Raw genomic sequence first — 25,688 nt, 5'->3', positions numbered from 1 at the left:
TACCCAGTCTGAAAATATTAAATGGAAGATTCCAGCAATAATTTCTAAGTTTTAAACTGCACACCATTCCAAGTAACATGAGATCTTGCATCATGTTGCTCCATCCCGCCTGAGCCATGAATCATCCCTTTGTCCAGATTATCTATGCTGTACACACTGCCTACCCATTACTCGCTTAGTCAGTCACCTCAGTTATCAGATCAGCTAGCCCTGACTGGTGTGGCTCAGTTGGTTAGTTGTCCTCCTTTAAACCAAAGGTTGCTGGAGAGATTGCTGGTCAGGTCACATGCCTGGGTTGAAGGTTCTGTCCTGTTGGGGCATGTGAGAGGCAGCTGATCAGATGTTTCTCTTTCTCCCTCCCTTACCATCTAGAAAAATAAAATCTTTAAAAAAATAAAAACTGTATCACAGTGGTTGTGTCAAGTAACCCTTATTTGACTTAATGCCACATTCATAACTTTTTAGTCTGTTTTATTAATCCCATTGCTCTAAATCTAAAACTTTATCATACCCCATACATATGAGAAAAAAAGCACAGAAAGGGTTTAGTACTGCCTGTGGTTTCAGGAATCCACTGGAGTCTTGGAATTCATCCCCCATGGATGAGGGGGACGGACTACTGTGCCATGTTACTGACCTCTAGAGAGCACAAGTTCTGGAACACCTGTGTTCCCCTGTAGTGGCAAAGTACCACTCCTTATGTCCAGTTGGCAAATAATGTATCTTACACTAGTGAGTAATATGTTATCTACATGAATTGTAGGGTATCAATTATGATTAGCACTATTACCAAGTTATCTTATAAATAATACCTTGGGGCTTTGTATAGCAATTAATTAAAACAATTAATTATAACAGAAATGGTACTAAAATAACCTAGTCAATCTAGTCACAGCCTTAATATATTAATTCATATTAAACTGAAGTCTGATCAATAGTAAATAGTACCAACAATAAAGAATAATTTGGGGCAAAGTAATTCAACAGTAATTACAACTTTAAAAAAAGTGAATAACCCTTAAAAAAAGTTCAATCGCAGCCTTGGCTGGTGTGGCCCAATGGACTAAGTGGTGGCCTGCAAGACAAAAGGTTGCCAGTTCAATGCCCAGTCAGGGCACATGCCTGGGTTGTGGGCCAGGTCCCTGGTTGGGTGGGTACAAGAGGCAACCAACTGTTTCTTTCATTTTCTTCCTCCTTTCTGAAAATAAAATAATAAAAAAAAAGCATATAAGCCTTTAATCTGATCCCCACTTTGCTTTCTCCCACCCTCCTGTAATCTTCCTTATGTTCCCTCCTTAATTTCAAATGCATTAAAAAAAATCATTGCAGTTGCCCAAAAATAACCTAACAGCCCCCAATAATGTAATGAATGCTGACTTTATATCTCAATTAATTAACAGAGTAGTCACTGTTCAAGGTTTATTTGGTGTTTTAGTTGGTATGACACTTGGATAGTTGGCTACATTATTTACATGTAGACTTTCTTTTTACATTATATGGCAAGGTACACTAATCTGATTCATATAGTACACAAAATAAGATCCTTAAGAAGTTATGCACAAGACATGCAACACTGGATTTATACATTGGATCCCAGGATGTGATTGACTGGAGAGAAAAAGTTGGACTAGGCACGCTGGGTAAAGGAACCACAAGTTACGTAACACATAGTGGACACTCATCTAGTTTGAAGGGCAACTGCAGTGTGTGCAACATTGGCAGTGGTGCCTTTGAAGAGGTGGAACTGTTTCACACTGACCAGTTTAGGACTACGCAAGGTAAGTACCATCCAGCATCAGGACAGAGATACAGGTGAACCATGACTATTTTTATCTTTAGGAAATTGGTGTTTTTAGTCATAGATCAGATAAAAGGGGCAATATGCACAATCTCCAACTAAAATCCTGTTGTAGCCTCAACAGTGAGGTGGTACATTAGAAGACTTTAAAATTGCAGCTCTTTCTGGATCCCCCACAGTGTATCTGCACTCTTCTTCAAACGGGCCTCTTCATCAGTTGTCAGAGTCACCTTCACAACATCTGAGATTCCATTCTGCCCCAAGATGCAAGGAACACTGAGGAAGACATCTTCTTTTATTCCATAGAGACCCTGAAGACAAAATGGAAAAAAATTTATGTTTTTTCAATGCATTCTGGGGGCTCCCAAAACTTTCATTCTCTACATTATGAAGCTTATTTGATACAGCTTAATACGTAGAAATTCCTTTCCAGATTTTCAATTAGGATGTAATGAATAGTGTAAAATAAAATAACTAAAATAGCAAGACTTCTATTCTAAAAGAAAACCTAAACTATTGCTATTATCCATAGTACTTTCTAATTTTTATTGCATAACACTTTGGTAACTCTAATGTGAGTGTGATTTCCCACAGGAAAATAAAAAAACCTGTTTCTTTTATAGTCTTCCACCCATCTCAACATAATTGAATAGTTATTTTAGTCAATAAGTTACCAAGTATCTATGTGCTGAACACAGTGCTAGAGGATATTAATCCTAATGCTCAACCATGTTTTTTCAAAAAAGAAATATGCAGGTGCATTAATTTATTTATTAAATCAATGATTGAATACTTAATCTAATTGCTTTCTCAGGAGAAATTGAAAATAAAACAGGAAATAATGGCATTCAAGTACAAGATATCACTACATAGACCTACCTTGATCATGGTGGAAATGGGATGCACCCGCCTAAGATTCTTCATTATACTTTCTGCCAAATCTGCCACAGACAGTCCAATGGCCCAGGATGTATAGCCTTTCAGTTTGATCACCTCATAAGCACTGTAGGGTGGGGAAGGTGGGAGAGGACAGGGAATGACAGAGAAGGGCAGGGAAAAGTAAGGTAGGAGAAACAAAGAAAAACAAAATTTTCACTGAGCATATGCTTTATAGTTAATAATGCCACAAAGTTGCATTATATATATAAGAGTAGACCTTGCCATGTATACCAGGATATTATGTACAGGGATGTTTGCAACACTATTACCAGTAATAACAAAAACCTAGCAGCAAGCCCAATGCTCTCCAACAGGAGAATAAATAAACTATAATTTACTCATATACTCAACTATTACATAGCTATCAAAACAAATAACCACAGTGAGATGCAACAAAATAGATGACTCTTTAAAATATAATACTGAATTTAAAAAGTAAATCCAAGATTACATACAGCATGCTTACTCGTAATTATCTCAAGTATGTAGGGGCGGGGTGGACAGGGGGAGATGGGGGAACACAGAATTTATTCATTTCTAAGCACCAGCAGACTAGTAATTCTGACCCAACAAACACTACAGTTAGTTGATAGCTACTGCCAATGTTTCTTGGGTTGGGTGATGGGTTCACAGGTTTTATTTAATTAAACAAATATAAGAGTGCCTTGCCTAGACTGATCATGATTCATTATTCAATTCTATAGACCTGAGGTCCACACATGATCATATGATTTATAAGTAAATAATGCCACCAGGTAGAAAGCATTCCTATTTCACCTAGTTAATAAGTATTTACATTAATTTTTTTTTTAAGATTTATTTTTAGAGAGAAGGTAAGGAAAGGAGAGAGGGAGAGAAACATTAATGTGCCATTGCCTCTTGCACGCCCCCTACTGGGGACCTGGCCCACAACCCAGACATGTGCCCTGACTGGGAATCAAACCAGTGATCCTTTGGTTTGCAGGCCCGCACTCAACCCACTGAGCTACACCAGCCAGGGCTATATTTTTAATACCATTATGAATGTAGCCATTGCTTAAAACTGTATAATCATCTAAATAAAAAGCTAGCTGTGTTTCTATTCCTAAAAGCTACATAAAAAGATCTTGGACTTAAACTTCTTATTCCTAAATGAATGGATCATATATGCTGTTGAAGAAAAGACTACCCAAATAGGGTAGACTTAATGTAATTTTTCTATCTTAATAGTTTACAATATAAGCACGAAAAGATTTCTCAGGCTATAAATTGGGAATTATACAAAAGGTAGACTATAGCATTGATAAATGTCTATAATTTTCAGTATCTTGTTTTTATTACTCAAAAAAGCTGCATATTTAAGATTTCGCTGACTCTGTGCATGCCTTCCAGACTTTCACAGCAATTTTCTGCTCCTCAGTAAGGAAAACACGCTTGATCCTGTCACAGGCACAGCTAGGACACAGGCACCCACCACAGGCCCTGCTGGCAGGCTTTTCTGTCTTAGACAACTGCATCAGAACTTCAGGTCTCAGAGCACGAACTCCGTGAAGTTGGCCTGGGCACATGCCACACACAGATTTTGGTGCTTTCCCAACCTTCTTAGTATAAGGTAAACAATTTTGTTCCCAGGGGTTCAGGACAGCCTAGTTTGTGAGAGGCTGTATTATAGGACGGCCTCTGATGGTATGTCAAACACTGGACCACTGTGAATGCCTGAAGACACCGTCCCCAGAAACAGAGTAACAATATCTTTACCTCAGTTTATAGTATGATCTTTAACAAGGCTTTAGAAAACAAGCTTTCTCTCTAACAAAAAGTACTCAAATGCAAATGCTATTCAACTATTAATCTTTTAAATAAAAATAATGAAACTTAATCTTCCATATTACCTGTCAACCACCTGTTTGTGAACTTCTTTCCACTGCTCCTTATCTGCATCGGTGCCTAAGGCAGGGTGCAGACTCTTTAGGGAGACGCCAGCAACATTCACTCCGCTCCACACAGGCACTGAAAGAAAGAGCACAAAATGCATTTGTTTCCATGCCCCAGCTAGCAGACTGGTAATTGTGACCCACAATTCTAATACTCTTTTATCTGGGGAGGATTACCTCCTTTTGGCAGATACTCTAGACTACCAATGCCCTTATTTACAGATTTTCATTTGTTTAAATTTTATAAAACTAAGAATTCACACCTACCCCATATTCCTAACCTATTCTAATATTCTAACCCATTTTCCTAACCTATTGGGATGCTTAATCCATATATATTTGAATATAAAGATAGTACAAGATCCTAAAGGGAATTAATTATCTTGGCATTGGGAACAGACCTCTGCACAAATTATAACACCTTTCAACTGTGAAAATAATAGAATTTTTTCACACTATCCATTTGACTTGGCTGAACTTTTTTTCAGGGCCAAACAGTGCAAGTCAAGTATAAACAGCTAAGATATCAAATGATTTAGGTTACCCTAAGAACTATTAATATCTCCACAGTAAGAAGTGAAAGGAATTTCATTCCCCATCCTGCATGCCAGATAAATATCATACAAAATGGCTAAAATCTTAAAACAATAGATTTCTGGAAACAATCCTACCTTGATGAATGGATATTTGATTTAGGCCCTTATTTTAAAAAACTGTCAACTTTTACATACTCTTTTTGGAAACAAGAAAGAAAAAATAAATTATTCTTACCACTCGAGTCTCCATGCTCCCCAAGGACCCACCCATGACAGCTTAATGGGTGAACTCCCAGCCTTTCCCCCATTAGGTAACGGAACCGGGCTGAATCCAGGTTGCAACCACTTCCAATAACACGGTTTTTGGGAAAGCCACTTATCTTCCAAGCCACGTAGGTCAAGACATCCACTATGAAGAAAACATGTAGGCAAAGACACTAGGTGAACCACTAGATAATGACTGGCTACTCAAGATACCTGGTGGAGGCCTGCCTGAGATCAGCCGCTGCCAGCGCAACCGCCTTTGTCCACACCTCCACCATGCCGCCCTGCACCATCTTCTACTTCCCTGTTCACGGGCGCAGCGAGGCCATCGCACGCTGCTGGCTGACCAGGGCCAGAGCTGGAAGGAGGTGGTGACCAAGGTGACCTGGTTACAGGGCTCACTGAAGGCCACCTGCCTGTACAGGCAGCTCCCCAAGTTCCAGGTCAGAGACCTCACCCTCTACCAGTCCAATGCCATCCTGCGGCACCTGAGCTGCTCCCCTTGGGCTACACAGGAAGGACCTCTGACGAGCAGCCCTGGTGGGTATGGTATGATGAATGATGGCGTGGAGGAGCTCTGCTGCAATCACAGGACCCTCATCTCCACCAACTACGAGGTAGGCAAGGAGAGCTATGTGAAGGAACTGTCTGAGCACTTGAAGTCTTTCGAGACCTGTCCCAGAACCAGGGGGACCAGGCCTTCATCGTGAGCAACCAGATCTCCTTCAAGGACTACAACCTGCTGGGCTTGCTGCTGAATCATCAGGTCCTTGCCACCGGGGGCCTGGGCTCCTTCCCCCTACTCTCAGCCTACCTGGCTCGCCTTAGTGCCTGACCCAAGCTCAAGGCTTTCCTGAGCAACCCTCCCCACCCCCCACCAATAGCACATAAACCTCCCTATCAATGGCCACGGGACACAGTGAGAGAGGGGCTGTGGCACCCTCAGCAGGTGGTAGGGGCTGCCTGCATCCCCTTTCCAAGGACCAATAAGATATATGGTTCTGTATGAACCTTCTTGATAATGATCATGGCCGATGTTTTTGTTTATATTGTAGGAACCTCTACAATATGTCTAATATAGCAAAACATTAAGTATCCAAGAGATGCACTTTAATGAAAATAAACTGTATCAATTAAGAGAATAACACATTATCCATAAACTTATCCCTTATCTGAGATGTTCTTGCACAGGTAACTAATTTTAATGTTTCAACTACATTCAGAGGCACTATATCCCCTTTCGTGTTTTAAACTATTTTACAAAAACACAACTCCACTCCAGGAAGAACATGAAAGATGAGAAATAAATATGTGTATATAATATAATATATACTATTAGTTTTACTCCAGCTCATCTATTTTTATGCAATTAAAAACCTCACCTGGATTGGAAACCACAAGCAATTTGCAGTTCGGACTGTATTTTACAACATTAGGAATGATGAATTTAAAGATGTTCACGTTACGCTGGACCAAATTAAGACGGCTTTCTCCCTCCTGTTGACGTGCCCCAGCTGTGATAATAACCAGCTTGGAGTTTGCAGTCACATTATAGTCTAGACAAAAGAAAACAATAATCAGATTAAGGCTTTTAAGAGATCTCCATTTTCTAGCCAGCGAAAATTTTTCCATAAACAATTTTTTTAATGGACAGTTTTATGTGGCTTGTGTATCCGGCAGAAAAATGTCCCTAATGCCACCCCCCTCCAGACTCCTGTCCTTTAGGTTTTGGAGTTTTATCACTGGCCACTCACATGAAGGAAAAGTACATCAATGCCTTCTTTGTATTTTGGTTTTCGTCACATTGTGACTTTATATAACTACAACTGGGGGTGGGGAGCTGCAAGGAATAAAACTTCAGTCTTGTATCAAATGAGATACACTGAAATTTTTTTTTGCTACCTGAGCTCAATGCTCACACTCTTCCACCATCCTACTTTGACTTAAATACTTAATTGTGGTCGTATCAGCCCAGCAACAAGCCTTTATCAAAAAAAAGCAGAGGCAGCTAACTTTACACTTATCAACTATATTTTGCTCCTAGGTCCCCATGGCACAGGATATTTAACCCAGGAATGAAGATAATGAAGAGAGTCGCCTATCAGATAAATGGTCAGTGATTTTCAAGTGTCAAAACAGATACTATTTGGGTCCATGCCCAGGGTTCCTAGCTGATGCTCATTAAGTGTGAAAGGGTCAAGCCAAGAATATCTGCTGAGCAGGCTGTTACACTACTCTCACCATTACGTTGGTGTGTGAAAGGAAACAGAGAAAGGATTGATATTTATTCTAAGTATTTGAAGCAATGTAGTTAAATATGGACCTAAGGAGCTTTCTAATTACATTCTAATTCATATGCTTTCCATATCATGGCCAAGCTGGATTTCCATTTAAACCATTTACTAGAAATTGAGACTTTGATATCAATAGATACCAATGCAAAATTGTTCAAAGGCTCTTTCATCCTGTTTAAAAGAAATATTTGAAGAGCTGGGATTTTGAGCCTGATAAAGAATTAGGTCTAGCATGGACTACAGTATAGACGTGTTGAAATTAACCTTTGCTAGAGACAATTTTTGGTGTTCTTAGGAAAAGGCTGCCATGTTGGAGATCCATCATCTCTCCCTTTAATTTGTCTTCCATGACATCAACAAGAGCAAGTTCATCTGCCAAGTCCTAAAAGACAAAGTTTTTAGTTAAATCAAAATTGCTTCGAAAGGTAACAAACATCTCAAAAATAAAACTTTTTCAACTACCAAAAAAAATTCCTACTTCCAAAGTTTTAGATGGGCCTGCAAAATTTCCGTATTTCTGGCATAGGAGCAGGCCCCCACTTAAAAGCTGATGCACAGATGATCTGTACATAGTAAGAAGCACTGACCCTCTCCCCAACCCTCTCCTCACAGCTGTAATCTCTGCAGCAGCCAAACCACCTCTATGTAGAGACGGAACACTGCATTGGCAATAGTTGGGATAATGTCCAATTTGCGTTTCTCTCTCCAATTCAGTTGTACATATCGATTTTAGGTTGTTATTCATTAAATAGGTAATATGAACCAGTATTAAGACTTGGAATTAAAAAGTGATATTTTGGACGATTTCCTGGTTACATTTCCATATATTAATGACAATGGCAATTTTATACATAGATTTGTACATTTCTAAATATTAGTGAAGCCCTGGCCAGGTAGCCCAGTGGTTAGAATGTCATCTTGAAGGTTGTGGGTACAATCCCTGGTTAGGAATACATATAGAAATCAACCAATGAATGCATAAATAAGGGGAACAACAAATCGGTATCTTTCTTTCTCTCTCTCTAAAAATCAATGAACACAAAATTTTAAAACGTATTAGTGAAAAATATCTTTTCAGTTGAACCTATGCAGGTTTACATCTCAGACCAAGAGCACCAATAATAGTTTAGTACAAATGGGATGTGGACCATCATAACCAAAGAAGTTGTATAGCTGAGCTGCAGATCTACCCCCAAATTATCTGCAATATAATGAGCGGTGGGGCTGTTACTCTTCCCCGCACCTAAATTAGAGGGCTTCTCAGAAAGACCATGGGTGGTACAGGAAAGACGTACCAATTTCTGATTCAGAGGGTAAAGAAATAAGAGTGGGTATACTTTGTGGCCTTTCCTAAGAACAGATAGAGTTAAGTGTTGCTCTGCAACTTCTGCGGAGCTCATTTCTGTGGTCAGTCTCTTCTCACTTGAGTCCTTCTCTGTTCAGAACCCAGAACTCACCATTTCACTTGACCTCTTGCATTACACTAGGAACCACAAATCTGAACTTAAAATATTTTAATATTGCAAGCTGCCTCAATTTGTTGTATATAAACCAGGCCTGACTCTACTAACAAGTGTTCTTTCTTCATGCACAGGTTCTTCTTTTCTAATTAAACTTTAGGTTCCATAATTGGTAGCCAAATTGCTATCCAAAAGGGACCCAATGGGGATTTGTATGGAAGCAAGACTCTAAGATTTCCCACATTCAAAAGAATAAAAATGAAAAATAAAATTAAAACTTTTAAAAAATTAAATTTTTTATTTTTAAAAATTTTATTTATTTATTTATTTTCAGAGAAAAGGGAAGGGAGAAAGAGGGAGAGAAACATTGATTGGTTGTCTTCACATACCCATAACTGGAAACCTGGCCTGTAACTCAGGCATGTGCCCTGACCAGGAATTGAACTGGTGGCCTTTTGGTTTGCAGGCCAGCACTCAATTCACTGAGCCACACCAGCCAGGGCAAAAAAAATCAAATTCTAAAAAATAAAAACATCCATTCCCTTTACTGACAAAATAAAAAAAGATTCTCCCACAATCAATGTAATTTTCTTTTTAAAAATATTTTTATTAATTGATTTTGGGGGGGGGAGAAAGGGAAGAGGGAAGGAGAGAGAGAGAGAGAGAGAGAGAGAGAGAGAGAGAGAGAGAGAGGTAGAGAGAGAGAGGGAGAGAGAGGGAGGGAGAGAGAGAGATCCGGATCAACTGGTTGCCTCCTGGTACTGCCCTGATGGGGGGAGTTGAACCAGCAACCTTTCAGTGTATGGGACCATGCTTCAACCAACAGCCACACTGGCCAGGACTTAATGTGATTTTCATTTTACCATAGTATATATTATTTCACTTCAAAAATTACTTTAAAATAATTTTAGTTTGTTCCATTGCTGATGTGGCTCAGTGGATTGAGTGCCAGCTGAGAAAAGTCACAGGTTCGATTCTCAGTCAGGGCAATGAAATAAAATCATTTAAAAAAATAATAATTTTAGTTTATTTAAAGGCAGGGATGCTTTCATGGTAGGCACTTCATGCATGTTAATACAGCAGAGTGAATTTAAGAAACTGGGTTGTCAGCCTAATGACCTTTGATTTTTTCTTTATTTTTTTTTAGTTCTGATAGATACTTTTTGGCATAGCATCATATTTCAAAAATTTGTTTCATAAAAAGTTCTTTGAATGAACCTCAATATTTGTATATGCAATGTAATAACGCAATTGCTAGGGAGGGAGTAGAGGGACCGGTGGGGTCAAGGTATCCTTGGCTTCCAGAGTGATGGTCTCTCACTTACCTTCATTAAGATGCTGATGGCACAGGCCATGCCAACAGCACCAACCCCAACGACTGTAATCTTATTCTGGGGGGTTTGTTCTTCCTTAAGAAGATTCACAATCAGCTGATCTTTGAGAGTTGCCATATTGGACTTAGAACAAGGAATCTGTAGGGGGGAAAGCATACAACCTCTTTAACACTTATTAACCAAAAGTTATTCTGAAAAAAGCTTATTTCAATTTCTTCTGGGGTATTTGCCATGAAAAATCACAAGGGACGACTAAAAAAAGGGAGGGGGAAAAAACCTAAACACAGCCAAAGGCGAGCCGAGAGGCTCTGCGGTCTGGCTAGGTCTTGGAGTGAAGAACCTCACCTTGGCATGGAAAAATAATATGGACGTGTGGGTGTAAGTATAGCTTCCTGAGGGCTCGCTCATCTTGCTTTATTAAGCCCAGGCTGGGCCAGCCTCGCTTCAAACAAGATGAGTGTGAGCCGTCTACTCCCAGCTCCTGCCAAGGCCCTCAAGTAAGGACCAGAGAGATGCGTACAGAAAGTGCCATTAACTGTCTCTCCGCCGAACCATGAAGTAGTGAAGCCTGTCGTGACCACTGCTCATGCGCGCTCACTCAACTCTCCCCACCCCACCCCCTCCCCCCCCTGCCCCCGCAGTGGCGGAAAAGCAGACCAACTGCGGCGTCCCCCGGAGCCCTGGGGTTTCAAGGCCCGCCCAGACCCGGAAGACGAGACGCCACCGCCCGCCCCTCCCCCATCCGCCAGCCCGCGAAACTCGCGCGCATGCGCATTTCAGAGCGCTGGGAATGGACGCGAGTGGTCTAGAGGCCACCGGTTGCAGAGGTGGATACCGGCCCCGCCCGCGAGCGGAAAGGATTAGGAACTAACCTGCCAGTGAGGTCGGAGGCAAATATCTCGGAGCCAGACTTTAGACTTAACTAGTGCTCCCAAGGAGACGCGAGCCACGTGAAGCCCGTATGGCAGCCTCCCTGGCCTGGCGCAGGGCCAGAGCCAGGCTTTAAGTCGCTATGCCAGGGATGATTAACCGACCCGGAGGGAGGTGCCTGGTGTGGCTTCTGCTGCGATCCTTATTGCAAAGGCGTGAGGCCCAGTTTGGGGAAATTTTGTCAGTACAGGAAGTGCAGAAACAGCTTCCGAGGACTGAGGCCTGGGATCTTAATACTTGTCGGAACCCTCGATTTCCAGAACTGGGGAGGGAACGAACCTTCGACTGTTAATCCAACCCTGCACTGCACGCCCTGGATCTAGTCTTGTCAGCGCTCCAGTGGGCAAAAATATCCGAGAGGGCTCACAGGCAAGCAGCCCAGGGTCACCAAGCTGGAATCGGGTCTCTCCTTACAAATCGCCGCTATTTCTAGACATCCTTGTAAGGTTTCTGCAGCCTAGCAGGGGGAAGGGCGTTCTTCCTGCGGACACCTGGTTTCACCAAAACCTAAGCGCGGGACTCCTGCGCTCCCTTCAATGTGGGGACACGTGTAGAAGAAGGGACCCTGCAGAAAGAGGGTCTACTCCCCAACTCTGCCACCACTAATTGTGATCTTAGAGATGCCTTAACCCTCTCCCAGCTTTAGGTTCCCCCATAAGTCGAAAGGAGACTGCTCCGTACGATTCTCATCTCAACAGACGGTCTGAAATGCGGGAGGGCTGAGACACCCTTCCAGCTTCATCTTTGCAGCGCCCCACAGATACACCAGTAGCTACTCAATAAATATAGTTGGCACAAGGAGCAGTCTATAATCTGCGGGCAGAGGCCGCCCACCTCTCGAGAGTCCCAGGGTTAAAATGCGACCCGGGCATGTGGTGCTCAGCGGCTTTCTGGCTTCCAGGAACCCGCCCAGGCTGCTGAGGCTTTTTCCGCTCCACTGCCTCCGGGAACCAGACCTCGAGGTCTCCGCGGTTTGCCGAGTTCCAGCCCAGAAGTATGCCCCACCGCTCAGACCCGTCCTCTCCTTGTCCTAATGCACCCACTTGGGCTTTCCACCCCAGGTTAGGTAAGGGCCACCTCCTCGGTTCCCCAGCACGGCCAGAGCAAAAGCGGAGCGCAGCGGGCTCCGCGCCCAGGCCGGTCGGGGGACACCACCCAGGTCTCCAGACTAGGGCTCTAGGAAGCAGCGCCTATACCCCCAGGGAGCAGGGACTGCCTGTCAGGTAGCGCCGGGCCAGAGAGGCCCAGGACCACTAGCTCGTCAGCCCTATCGGGCTCAGAGAGCGCCGGGCCCTACCGTACCGAGTGTGCACGGCAGACGGGCGTCGGTGGCGCGCGGCGCTGGATCCGGACTTGGCGGCAGCGGCTCCGGTACTCCGAAGTCGCACGGGAGGGGCCTTAAATAGAACGGTGGGGCTGACGTCAGAGGGGGGAGAGTGGGGCGGACGTGCGGGATCCCACGTGTGGGTCGGGCTGGGGGCGGGCTCCCAGCAGGGCTAGGCAGGGCAGTGCAGAGGCCCAGGCAGCGCGGGCGACCAGGCGACCCACCAGCGGACCTAACCACGTGCGCTGGGAGCCGCCCGGAGCCACTGTGCCCTCCCGCCACGAAAGCGCTTGAGGGAGCCACCAGCTGGGGTCAGGTCGACCCTCAAATTCCTCTTGCGTGAAATGTAGTGGTTACCCTCAGAAAAGGCTTGATTTGAATCTTCACCGCTATTTCTCGTTGCCCAGAACACCTGGCACGAAATAATCACTCGACAACTATTTGTTGAAAGTGGCTAGCACAGGGTCAGTCTCTCCTTACCTAAGACCAGTGACCTACCAATTTGACGCTGCGTTTTTTCCTCTTGCAAAACCTTCCAAGTCCCAGCTCAAAGTGAGGCCTCAGCTGCTCCAGTCTGCTGTCCCCACTGCCCCGCCCGCCCAGCACCTAGTGCCCAGCCACCCTCAACTGTCAGGGGTATTTCGTTTTTGTTAACATGTTATTTTTACCTCCACCCCAAGCCTTTGCTTAAATTGGCCTTCCTCCTCCATCTCCTCTTGAAACTACCAGTCTCCTGGTACTCTACTACACCCACAGAGTTGGTACTTCCTACCTGCGTCCACCCCACTGGTCTTCAAACCCTCTTGCATTAGAGGTGTGTGTCTGCTCTCCTACCTGACAGTGAGTCTCCAGGGCATAGATGGGTTTACTTCCTCCCTGCACCCAGGGCACCATAGCCTTAGCACCCAGCTCCCAGAAAGCTCCATAGTTGTGAGTTTCTTGGTTTTAAAGGGAAAACTCTAACCTCAGCTCCAGAAAAGCAGGGCATCTCTCTAGCATGTTCTAACAATTTCCACATCACTCCAGAAGGCTCAGAAACCTAGGCTCTCACCTAAAACACACAGCCGGCAGGGGTGAGTGAGGACCAGCCACAGGTTCTCCCGGGTTCCTGGGGTCAAGGAAGATTACAACAGTGTCTGTGGTTCCTCAGTGTTTGCAACAATGTCCTCATTCAGTTAGGCCTGGGCCCCTGCCTGCCTGCTTACCAAACATGACCAAAGCTCCTGAGAGGAGGAGGGCAGAACTCGGGGTGGAGGTTAGGCTAAGGACACAGGTAAAACCACTCACCAGGAGGGCTCTGGGATGACCTCTGAAGGTAATCTAGGCAAGGGGTTTGCTGTCCCCTAAATTAAGGCACGTAACAATAGCTCACTTCAAAGCATAGAGTCTCCTTTCTTATGCAATAGCATCTATTGCATCTATTTAACAATAGCATCTATTTAACTCTGCAAATATGAATAAAACAAGTATGGACCGAGCACCTCCTATGTGTCAGGCAGCAAGCTAGGCAATCCCTCATGCTCATCTGCACTTTAATTCTTTGGAATAGGCATAATTATCCCCACTGGTTTTTGTTTTTTTGTTTTATTTTGTTTTGTTTTTCAGATAAGGAAACCTAGACTAAGAGAGATTAATGACTTTGCCAAGGTCATACAACTAATAAGTGATTTCAGCAGGCACTTTAACCCTGGGCTGACTTCACTCCAAAGCCTATGATTTTTTTTTTTCTCTGTATGATGCTCTCTCTCCCCCACTCCACAAAGGTCCAGGACTTATGTAGGGGGCTCAGGCTAGCCCAAGGCTCAGAAAGTTCAGTTGTCAGTGAGAGGCGGTGGATATCAGTGAGTGTCTCTGCCTGTCTGCTTGAACTGAGAGATTGACCATTTCCCATCACCAGGTGGAAACTGATACCATCTGCTTTCCTGAGTCTCCGTCTTGCAGATGACAGATCGTGGGACTTCTAGGCCTCCCATCACATGAGCCAAGAATCATCACATGAGCTAATTCTTTACATTAAATCTCGATACATGTACACACACACACACACACACACAAACTGTTTCTTGGAAGAATCCTGACTAATACGATCCAAACGGAAGAATTTCCGTACTAAAGCCAAAGCAAAGGGAGGGACCCATGGAAAGGGTCAGGAAACACTCTATCAGAAGGTAAAACAGATTTCTTAAACTGATTAAGTGTTCTTAGGGGGTGACCTCTTTAAAAGAGAAAATCTCACGAAGAGGTGGTTTGACCAGGGTATCCTGGCCTCAGAGAATGGGTGCTCCTCAGCACCCAACACAAAATTTTCCTAAAACGGACCTGGCCAAAGAACAGTGTCCACCCAAAGCACAGTGCTGAGTCACTCCTCCACCCACTAAGTACTTGTTAACACTCCTGCTCAAGGCCATTCACTGGCCCCTCATTCCACTTTATTCCAGAATAAAACCCGAATTCCTTGCAAAGGCTCACAAGGCCTCCATGATTCAGTGCCCACCTACCTTCTCTGGCCTTATCTCCTATTTGCCTTCATGCTTCCTGTATGTCAGTCCCAAGTCTACTTACCACGTTGCCCAAGTGTGCCATGTACATCCACCTAGGCCGTGACTTCAGCCTGAATGTTCTCCCCCTTGCCAACATCTCTGCCCACCCAAAACCCACATCTTCATAGCTCAAGGACTATTCCTTGAGCTTTATGTTAAATTCATTCTTATTGCTGTTCATCTCTTTCTCACACTAGACTATAAGCTCCTAATAGAAACTTTCTTATTTGTCTCTATATCCCCAGCTTTTTACATTTATTTGTTTAATAAATGTATGTTGAATGGCGTGCCTGCTATGTAAAAGGCAATGTGCTAGGCGCTGGGAACACAAAATGAGTAAGACAAATGAATAAGCCTTCAGCCCTGACTCGTGTGGCTCAGTGGATTGAACGCCAGCCCGCAGACCAGGTCACCAGTTTTATTCTTTGTCAGGGCACTTTTCTGGGTTGCCGGCCAGATTCCTGACTGGGGGCAGCAACCAAATAAAAATAAATACATAAGCCTTCAAAGACTTAACATTTAGTGGTTGAGACAGACAGCATCCCCCCTGATAATTAAAATGCCAGATAGAATGTACGCTGCCACAAAAGTGGTAGAAAAATCACCAGCATTCAGAAGAGAGGCCCTCGGCTGGAGATGTCAGAGAAGGCTTCTTGGAAGAGGTAGCATCTGAGCTCAGCCTAGAAAAGGATCTCAATTGAGGAAGACTCGGTGATGAGAAAGTAGAGAACACAGCGTGAGTAAACAGGTGGAGGCAGGAAATTCAAGATGTGTCTGGTAAACCTTTAGCCTTAAATCCCAGGATGAGAAGATTGGGGGTTTTGTTTTTTGGTGGTCAGTGGAAGTCACTGATATTTTTGAAGAATGGAGAGGGAGAGGGTGAAAGCAAGGTGGCTGAGAGATCGTGGGGAAGGGGGTCACCTGGTTTTTAATAATACATGACAATAAGTTCAGAGCATATACAGCTCCAACCACATGGGCATAGAATATGCACTGCTCTGACACATCAACACAGCCCCACAGCCCCTCCGAACACTCACTGACAGCCTGACGTTTTCACCTTCTTCATGGTTGCAAAGCTGATGGCTTTGCTGAGTCGCAGGGCCCAGGATACAGATGGACTCATTGGTGTCCTCCCCTGGCCAGCAGGGCCTGCTGTGTACGTGCTAAAGCAGAGGTTCTCTCTCTGGCAAGACAACAGGCGCCACCCCTGGGTCCTGGAGGAAGTACTGTCATCCCCCCACAACTCCATCCGTCCCTTACACAATGGGAGGGGAAGCCAAAGACTCCGCCCAACTCCCCAGGTTCTCCTGGTGCCTTCCCTACCTCCGCCCCAACTCCCCACCCCCTCCTTTTCCTCCTCCAGCCTCGGCTTACCCTCAGGTACTAGAAGCTGCCTCTATTTCCCTTTTTGTCTTGGACTGTCATTCCCTCCAGAGTTCATTCTTCACATGACCTTACAGAACTGTCCTAACTTTTGGCATCTCTGGGTCACACTAGAAGAGTTGTGTTGGGCCACACATTAAATACACAAACGCTAATGAAAACTGATGAGCAAAAAAAAAGGTTTTAAGTAAATTTATGATTTTGTGTTGGGCCATATTCACAGCCATCCTGGGCTGCATGCGGCCAGCAGGCAGAGGGTTGGACACCCCCTCAGAAAGTCTAGATTCCCTTTGCTGTAGACAGAATGTTTGTGTCCCTCGAATTCATATGTTTAAACCTAATCCCCAATATGATGGTTTTAGAGGTGAGGCCATTAGGAAGTGATTAGGTCATGAGGGTGGAACTTCCTTATAAAGGAGGAGGCCCCAGAGAGATTCCTCACCTCTCCTGCCATGCGAAGACACAGCGGAAAGATCACTATCTATGAACTTGGAAGTGGGCCCTCACCAGACACCTGCTTGCACCTTGGTCTTAGTCTTCCCAGCCTTCAGAACTGTGGGAAATAAGTTTCTGTCCTTTACAAGCTATCCAGCCTGCAGCACTTTGTTCTAGCCATCCATATGGACTGAGATATTCTTCTAGTCACTTCCTACCCCAGGAAAGAGATAATGTCTGTGTCCCTTTTGCTCCATCTTTCTCTGCCAGGGAGTTAGGCCTCAAGCTTTCCATCACTTTGATAGATTCCAAGGCAAAGACTGTCACCAGAATCTAAGGGACTTCCAAACTGATGGTGCCGCAAATCAGTGCCACAGAGTCCCGAGGCTTCTCCAAGCCAGACAATGTGAAAGTGTCCCTTGCCTAGTCACAGCAGAGGAGGACCACCAGAAGCTACGACAGCCTTTCTCTCTGCTGCCTTAGGAGGCGAGGACAGTGACAGGCGTAGCTTAGCAAAGATGAGTGAGCAGCCTGGCGGAGTGGAGACACTGACCAGAGGGTAAGGGGACTGGGGTTCTTGCTCTGGCTTTGCCATAGACCTTAGGTGACCTTGTAGAGGCCACATTCCCTCTGTAGCCTCAGCATCCTTGACGGTGAACATCAGAGTGTCTCTGTCTTCCACTTCCAGCATCCAGGGAGGCTTTGAGTTAGTGAGCCAAGCTTCCATACACACCCCTTCATTTTTCACAGTAGCTCAGGAGGACTCAGAGGCAACACTGCCCCCCACCCTATTTTGGGCAATGATTAGGGATGCTCCTGGGACACAGACAAGCAGTCAAGGAGGGAAAACCAGCCCCACCCACGGGAACAGAGAATCCACGCCTAGCATTCTCTTGTCCCCTATATTGGTTCCAAACTGGATCCGAAATTCCCGAGGCACTGTGGGGGTTGAATTTATTTATAAAAACAGTCTCACAGGATTTTGAAAGCTGATTACTGATAATAGAAATCCATCTCTCTGATTCCTGTGTAAATAGTTTTAAACCATTAAACCTTACCAAACGGAGAACTGCATCCCAAGTCCTAGCTCAAAAAAGGAGGGTAATTTCCTATAAAATTCCAAGAAGATCAAAGCAATTACAAATTGGAATGCAGCCAGAGGAGACTGCGTGTGATTCCCTGGGGCAGGAGTGTGGGGAGGAATGGAGGTCGTCCTGTGCAGCGGCTGACGGCAGGGCACCTTCAGAAATGTGGATGATGGGCCCTGGGTTGTTTTTTTTAAATCCTCGCCCGAGGATATGTTTATTGATTTTAAGAGAGAGAGGAAGGGAGAGAGAAAGCAACATCAGCCCTGGCTGGTGGGGCTCCATGGGTTGAGTGCCAGCCTACAAAACCCAAGGTCGCTGGTTTGATTCCCAGTCAACACACACGCCTGGGTTGCGGGCCAAGGCTGGGTCCAGGTCCAGATTGGGGACATGCGAGAGACAAGCAATCACAACCAGTTGCTTTCCATTTGCACCCTGGCACCTGTGGCACCCATATGTGCCACGACCTAGGATGGTGTGCGGGATGATGCTCCACCAACTGAACCACCCTGACAGGACAGCCCTGGGGGTTTTTGTTTAAACTGCTGTACAGAGTCACTCCTCACAAAGCAGGTTCTGCTGGAGAAGGAGGCTCTCTCCCCTGTTTGGTCTGAAAAGGCAACCCTACCTCATTTTTCTAGGGTACCGGAAGGCAGGCGAGGGAAAGGTCCCCTGTAACACAGGAGGGCTCTCAGGCTGTGTTGGGGCCGGTGCAGACATGGAGAAGGGTCCCCTGTGCATCTAGATAAAGCTCACTGGGTCCTTCATTTGTGCACAGCTTAGGTGGCTTTTTACTTTATTTTAATTTTAAACATTTATTTATTGATTTTATAGAGAGAAGAAGGGAGAAAAAAATCCATCAATTTGTCATTCCACTCATTTATGTATTCATTAATTGCTTGTTATATGTGCCCTGACCAGAGATTGAACCTGCAACCTTGGCATATGGAAATGACACTCTAACCCACTGAGCTACTTGGACAGGGCTGTGGTAGCTTTATTTTATTTTTTATGGTGGCTTTAATGTCCATTTTTTAAATTTGAGCAACATTGGTTAACAAAATTGGATAGATTTCAAGTGTACATTCTATGATACATCATCTGAATCTTGCATTATTTGCCCACGGCCCAAAGTCAAATCTATCTCCATATATTTGACCCCCTTTAAAAAGTATGGAACGCATCACAAATTTGCATATCATCCTTGCACAGGGACCATGCTAATCTTCTCTGCGATGGTCCAGTTTTAGTCTATGTGCTGCCAAAGTGGCAGCCATATTCTTTTCTAAGAATTTTCACCTTAACTAAGAGGAAAGCAGAGCAGGAATTTGTACTCCAGTTTACCCATGAGACTACCAAACCTTAAACAATGTAATTGATTCAGGCCGCACAGCTGGAAAGCTGCCAGGTGGGTTTAAAACCCCCAGATCAGTTTTTCTTCCCCTGCACCACTCTGCCTCTCTGTCTTTCCCGAGGTGCTTCACAGCTGGGAAAGCAGTTTGCCCTTTGCTCCCTGGATATCAAAGGGCAAATGTATTTATCCTCAAGCCCCTCACCCAGAGCTGCAGGGAGGCCCAGGCAGCTCACCTGCCTGCAGGGCTGCTCCAGGGTCCTACCCAGCCCTCCTCCCTCTCCCTGGCGCTTGCTCTGCTGGCCTTGTACAGCCCACATGCACGCAGGGCCAAGCTCTGCCCTTTGCACAAACACACTTGCAGAGTCAGGCCCTCTCAAAGGACATGTTAACTTAGCTCATCCTCTGGTTTTAGCCACAGAAGGGATGAAAGCCTAGGAGAGGCCCTCACAGCCTTGGCCCTCCCTTACCCACTGAATCAGAGAGAGACCACCTGCCCCTCACACCTGCTTACACTGCAGGAAGTGGGTGTGGGGGGCTCTCTGCAACTCAGCCCAGGGAGCAAACATTGTTCTCACGGCTGGGAACCAGGGCTTGGAAAGTGGACATGCTCTGACTACCTTAGTGTTTCAGAGTTGGTGACTAAGGCACTGGGCCCTCCCATCTAGTCCAGTGCTTTCTCCTCTGCACCAGACACCTTCTCCATCAGGCTGGGCTCTATCCTATGGGCGTGGCTATCACTTCCGGCTCTTACTCCTGGGGTTTTTCCACTGTATCAGAGCCTCTCTTAACAGCCCTTGTTAGGGCTGGCAGCTTGGCAGCAAGGTTTCATTCTGCAGAAGGCCATACCCCAGCCATTAAAGCTCCAGGACTGGCAGGAGGCCACCACAGTGGAGCACTGTTCTCCCAGAGCTCCCAGCCTCCTGTCCTCTCCAGCCCCCTCAGTGGCAGGCTCATGATGTCACAGACTATCCCCACCCCAAGCTCAGCGAGTTCTCAAGCAACTTCCCCCTTTCTTAAGGGAGGCTGCTTGTCAACCACAGATGGGCACTGGCTGTGCCAGCATCTCCATAGTAACCAAGGGCCACAACTTCCTGCCTTGGACAAAGATCCAGAGCCAGTACCAGGACTGCCTTGCAGCCTCCAGGAGGGCTGCAGGCCCATCACACTCCACTGTCAACCCCTGAAACTTGGGAACAGCCTAAGGAGGCAGCCCAGCTGGGTTGCCCTGGGAGACTTCAGACCCAGCAGGGGTTCTTTGAGAAAGGTCCTGAAATGGGGCAGACTGGGAAGGCCCGCCTTTGGAGGCTGTCCCCTCCCTCCCACCTGTTATTGATTGTGGGGACATGTTGTCGGGCTTCAGCGTTAAAATCTGCTCAGGGCAATAGGTGAAAGTTGAAAATCTCAGTGTGTTAGTTGGCTTCAGACTTTGCTCTCCCTCGAGTTGGTAAACGAGGGGATGTTGGTAGTGCAGGAGACAGACTGCATTGATTATGCAATAATCCCAGTTCCTTGCCACTCCCATCCCCTCATCCCATAAAGTGGCTCCTGGGGCAGTTGAGGAGCTGGCCGACTCTCAACCAGGGGGTGCTATTGATCGATATGGAGTCAAAGACTCCAGAGCGACAGAGTGGACAGACCTGCTCCCTTGTGTGCTCTCCTAAGGGAGGCAGGGGGCTGGCAGGGCACCCCAGGAGCAAAGATGGAGCTGACCTCACTGCCACAACTCAAAGCTAGGAAGGTCCCTTCAGAGAGATTCCCTATCCAGTAGCAAAAGGAATCAGAATGCGAAGCAGAGCTGCTCCTGGTTCTTCCCACCCCTTCTCAGTCTTCGGGGCACTGCTCTGCTTCCAAGGACAGTGCTTGGGCTTGGTGGCAAAGGACTGGAGTGAGCCTGAACTTTGACTGTAAAAATACTGTACTGGGTGAAGTGTCACAGCCTGCTCGCTAGGTGTTTGTTTTTTTTTTTATACTGTCCAACTTTCCCAATCTCTATGGGGAGTTTGGTCTTTGCTCAAGTTTGTTCTTTGAGCTTTTGTGATACAGAATGGAGAATGCCTGATGGGGGACAAATAAGTGGAATGGTAGGTGGGGAGAAGCCTTTGGGTCCACAGGCTATTAATCTACATAATAAAGAGGAAAACATCTCTAGGTAATTGCGGAGGTAGTAGGGGTAGGAGATTTTCATTTCATTTTATTTATTTTTTAGAGAGAGGAAAGGGAGGAAGTAAGAGAGGGAGAGAAACATTGATTTGTGAGAGATATGTCTTGGTTGCCTCTCATGTCCCCCAACTGGGGACCTGGCTTGCGACGCAGGCATGTGCCCTGACCAGGAATCAAACCAGTGACCTTTTGGTTCACAGGCTGGCACTCAATCCACCGAGCCACACCAGCTAGGGTGGGGTGAGCAATTTTTCAAAGAGATGCCTCTGACTTCTGCAGATGGATGAAAGTGGATTAGAGAGGAAAGGAGTTTTGGTAGATACTGCTGTAGACATTGCTATACTCACAACTCTCACTTTGCCAAGGGCAAGCCAAAGACTTGAGCTGTTTTGAAATTACTAGTGATTGTGGAAGGGTGCTTCTTGGTCAGTGCTGGAACCCCAAACTTTGTGGGTCTAGGCTTTGCGAGAATGGCAATAACCATCACTCTCGTGTTTACGGAATATTTAATATGTAGCCAGCACTCCTGCATTATCTAATTTAATCCTCGCAACTACCCTGTGGACTAGGGAACATCGTTATGCCCATTTTATAGGAACAGGAGCTGAGTCTTAGGAAGGTAAAGGCACCCGTCCAGAGCCACGCAGCCAGATGGGCTGTAGCCAGGCTTCATGAAAATCCGGTGGCATCTGGGTAGGCTCCCTGCTTGGGGACCAGGAGCAGCTACTGCCCCTACAGATTCTCCAGGAAATTGCTAGACCTTGCTGATGAGGCCTCTCTGCGGGAGCCACAGACTCTCACTGACCTAATGAAGCAAAAAAATCAATGAGGTTTACACAAGGCCTCTGCATGGAGGCTGCTCCCTCACTGAGCTGTGCAGCAGGAATGTGCCTGGGGCGAAGTGACCATCTGGGGCAGCTCCTGCCAGCCTGTTTCTGTGACTTTTTGTTAAGTCTTGGGGGTGGAGGAGTGGGGAACACAAAGCCCAGAGTGACCCCTCCTCTAAGGAGACCCCATCTTTTCACATTTCTGGCCAGGCCTTTCAGGATATAGACATGCCCCTTCAGCCCCCACCACTTGGAGAGATGCTCTCATGTCTCAGGGACAAGGTCGGGGGTGGGGGGGGCGGGTAGATAGCTGAGCTCCATCTGCACTGCATTCCTCTGTGTTGCAGCAAACTGACAGCTGTTGAGAATGAGGGGTCTCAGTGGGAACCTCAGGTTTGGGGGCCAGGCAGACTTGACTTCCAACCCTGACTCTGCTCCTACTACCTGTATGTTTGTGGGCAAGTGACTTTCTAAGCCTTCTGTATCTGGAAAGTAGAAAAAATCGTAGTACCCACTTAATAGGTTTAATGCCAACAACATGACTTGGCATAGGGGAATTGCTCAACAAACCGTATCCTCTCTCAGGAAACAAGCTGAGGGAAGAGGGGAGTTATATTTACTGTTTTGACAGTTTGTTCCATCTATTTCAGACTGTAATTGGTTTGTGGAATTCTTGGCCTTGCACATAGGCCTAGCCCGACTCATTCCTTAGGTGAGGGCTGCTCTGGAACCTGCATATAATGCCTGCCTTATCTTTTTTTTCTTTTTTAATAGAAATGCCTTATTGCTTACTACTACAGTCAATTATATACACAACTGGGCTGGTCAGAGAGAGGCTACCAGTTTTCTAGTTTCCTATGGCGTCTCTAGTCTATGATGTAAAGCACACGTTTCTGGCTACCGTAAGCTGGCTGTGCTGCCTGGCCGTTGCTGCACACTGGCTGGTCTCTGCCCCTTGCATGGATTCTTTTCCTCGCAGGTTGGAGAGGCAGCCATGACATGTCCAGACACCTGCAGTGAGGCATATGTGTTCAGGGGACACGCCCGATTGGTGTTTTTCACCTTCCACTTCAGTGCCCTCCCATTAAACGCAGGTTACCAGGTGTCGAGAGAGGGTTTTGGTTTTTCACACTGTATCGCTAGCAGGGCGGGAGGACCTGATCTCTGGCTGCACCTCAACAGGTGCGATTCCACCTCTGTCACATGTATTAGGGATTAATTCTGTGAGACTAAAAAAAAACCCAAACATCAGAGTTCTGCGGTTACAAAGTTTGAATTCCCACGTCTTCTCTGTGCCTTTAATGCACAATCAAGGATATGGACTACAAACTAAGGCCGATTAGTCCCAAACTAGCTCCAGGCAATACTCCAGCTCTGGACAATTTGAGCTGAGAATACCTAAGATTCCCCTGGCCTCAGGAGCTGGGAGAACAGCTGAGTCTTAAAGAAGCTAAACTGGGAAAGGGCAGAGGTAATGCACTGAGGAATCCCATGCAAGTCTTGACACTGGAGACAGCAAACCTAAGTTTAAAATGGGCAGCTTTCCATCTCAGGGCCACTGCTGGCTCCAGGTGGTATATGCACCAACAGAAAGTCACTTTCTGGATGAAACCCTTAGTCTGAATGAGTGGGCTACCTTCCTAGGTACAGATGTTGAGGCATTTTTGTGGCTTTCCAGACTGTGGTAGTTATAGGGTATTCTACTCATTTCGCATTATAAGTCTAAAGAACGGCACTACTGATTTTATGCTTCTTTCTAGGCCACGTGCATTTTCCTAAGGCAAGAACATGGCTTCATTACATTACATTTTCCAGCTTTCTGAGCTAATGGGACCCACTCGGAAGACTAACCCCAAAATGTGCTTTGCCATAAAAGCAGCACAGAATAGAAACAGAAGCAGGAGACCCACAGGGCAGTCAAAACAAGCAAACTAGACAATGGGAACACAAGCTGTGGAATAAAAGCTTCTGACCTCACAAGCATCTTATCCATCAGTGAAAACAGAAGCTTGTGTGAATTTAGATAAATTACTGTCTAAACATTCATACTCTGCAGCACCCACCTGATGCAGGGGCTGTGGTGAGGACCAAGTGGGATAGCAGGAGAGGTGCTTGCTGCAGGGCTGGCTTGGAGCAGCCCTCACCAGCAGCTATGGTTTCCACAATGGGAAGGCAAGGCCACAGTAGGTCTAAATGGCTGTCAAAGGTCATTTTTAAAGGACTCCAAGGACTAAGTATTTCAAATGCAAGCTAGACATAAAACTGAGCTACCTCTGGTATAAACCCTCTTAAGTCCTCATTCTTTAAGACCTGGTCACATATCTTAGGAATGTCTTTACTCGGTACCCTTTTTACCAGAATTCTAATTTGGACCTAGTTTCCAGTCTATATTGCTGCAAAAGCCTCTTAGGTTTTGGCCCAACAGCTGAACTTTTTATCTAAAAACATCAAAACAATAAAAAAAAATCTTCAGAAAAAAACACTTTGAGCAGTTTTCTGAAAGGATCCCTTATGCCTAATGGGTAAGGTCTGAGTCTCTGACCTTCACATACAAAGCCATCAATTTAAAACTATTTTCCTCACACACTGGGGTCTTCCAGAGCCTTCATACCTTCATCGTTTTCCCCATTCCATCTTCAAGGCTTAAGTAAAATGTTACCTCTTTAGTGAAGCCTACCCAGTTCCCCAAGAGTTTCCTTTTTTCAGGTTCAATTATATTTATCACTTAACCTTTAACAGCATATTTAAAAAAGCATTTTAGTTCTTTACATCTACCTTTCCCAAGAGACATACTCTGCTACTTCATTCTTCCATCTGCTCTATCGCCATTCCTTCGAGTGGCTGTGGTGGTAACGCACTGGAAGAGCACTCTGTAAAACTCTAAGGTGTAAGGTGTCACACACCATACTACACAGATCTGAAAGAGAAATGAGGAAAGTGACGTTCTTTCCTTTGCCAGTTGAAAAGTCTGAACGGGCTGTGACTTACTGTGGCCGTTATCTGAAAGACAAGCAGCTAGTATAACGGCTTTAAAAAAGGACAAGTAGCTCTGAGCAGTCCACTCAAGTAAATATCACACATAAGGAGAAACCACAAGATATGTTACAGA

The 25,688-nt window shown here is 45.5% G+C and overlaps 1 protein-coding gene, 1 non-coding gene and 2 pseudogenes across 2 annotated transcripts; 1 reads left to right on the top strand and 3 right to left on the bottom strand.

Annotated features, from left to right (window-relative positions):
• Positions 1–1,405: 1,405 nt before the first annotated feature.
• Positions 1,406–12,881, bottom strand: LOC123809975 (L-lactate dehydrogenase A chain). Its single transcript, XM_045825248.1, has 8 exons — positions 12,771–12,881; positions 10,530–10,676; positions 8,009–8,126; positions 6,833–7,006; positions 5,422–5,595; positions 4,609–4,726; positions 2,678–2,801; positions 1,406–2,109 (listed from the first exon to the last, which is right to left on the bottom strand). Exons 2-8 carry the CDS (start codon positions 10,653–10,655, stop codon positions 1,945–1,947), a joined length of 999 nt encoding a protein of 332 aa, XP_045681204.1. The 5' UTR covers positions 10,656–10,676; positions 12,771–12,881; the 3' UTR covers positions 1,406–1,944.
• On the bottom strand, positions 3,895–4,438 carry LOC123809887 (annotated as a pseudogene).
• On the top strand, positions 5,621–6,373 carry LOC123809976 (annotated as a pseudogene).
• Positions 12,882–19,405: 6,524 nt separating the features above from the next.
• Positions 19,406–19,512, bottom strand: LOC123810248. The gene has a single exon (XR_006784212.1). It is a non-coding gene; the product is annotated as a U6 spliceosomal RNA (small nuclear RNA).
• Between the last annotated feature and the right edge of the window lie 6,176 nt (positions 19,513–25,688).

The sequence above is a fragment of the Phyllostomus hastatus genome, unplaced genomic scaffold (genome assembly GCF_019186645.2).
Source record: "Phyllostomus hastatus isolate PE091 unplaced genomic scaffold, TTU_PhHast_1.1 phas_scaffold_585, whole genome shotgun sequence".
Taxonomy (NCBI): Eukaryota; Metazoa; Chordata; class Mammalia; order Chiroptera; family Phyllostomidae; genus Phyllostomus; species Phyllostomus hastatus.
The sequence above is the reverse complement of the archived record's forward strand: the minus strand, read 5'-3'. Positions and strand labels throughout refer to the sequence as shown.

Excerpts from the sequence above, each read along its gene's own strand:
- LOC123809975 (XM_045825248.1), bottom strand. The coding sequence starts at position 10,655 with ATGGCAACTCTCAAAGATCAGCTGATTGTGAATCTTCTTAAGGAAGAA. Across the intron at positions 5,596-6,832 it reads GCTTGTGGTTTCCAATCCAG|TGGATGTCTTGACCTACGTG; the intron begins GTGAGGTTTTTA and ends TTTTCTTCATAG. Across the intron at positions 2,802-4,608 it reads CACAAACAGGTGGTTGACAG|TGCTTATGAGGTGATCAAAC; the intron begins GTAATATGGAAG and ends CCCACCCTACAG.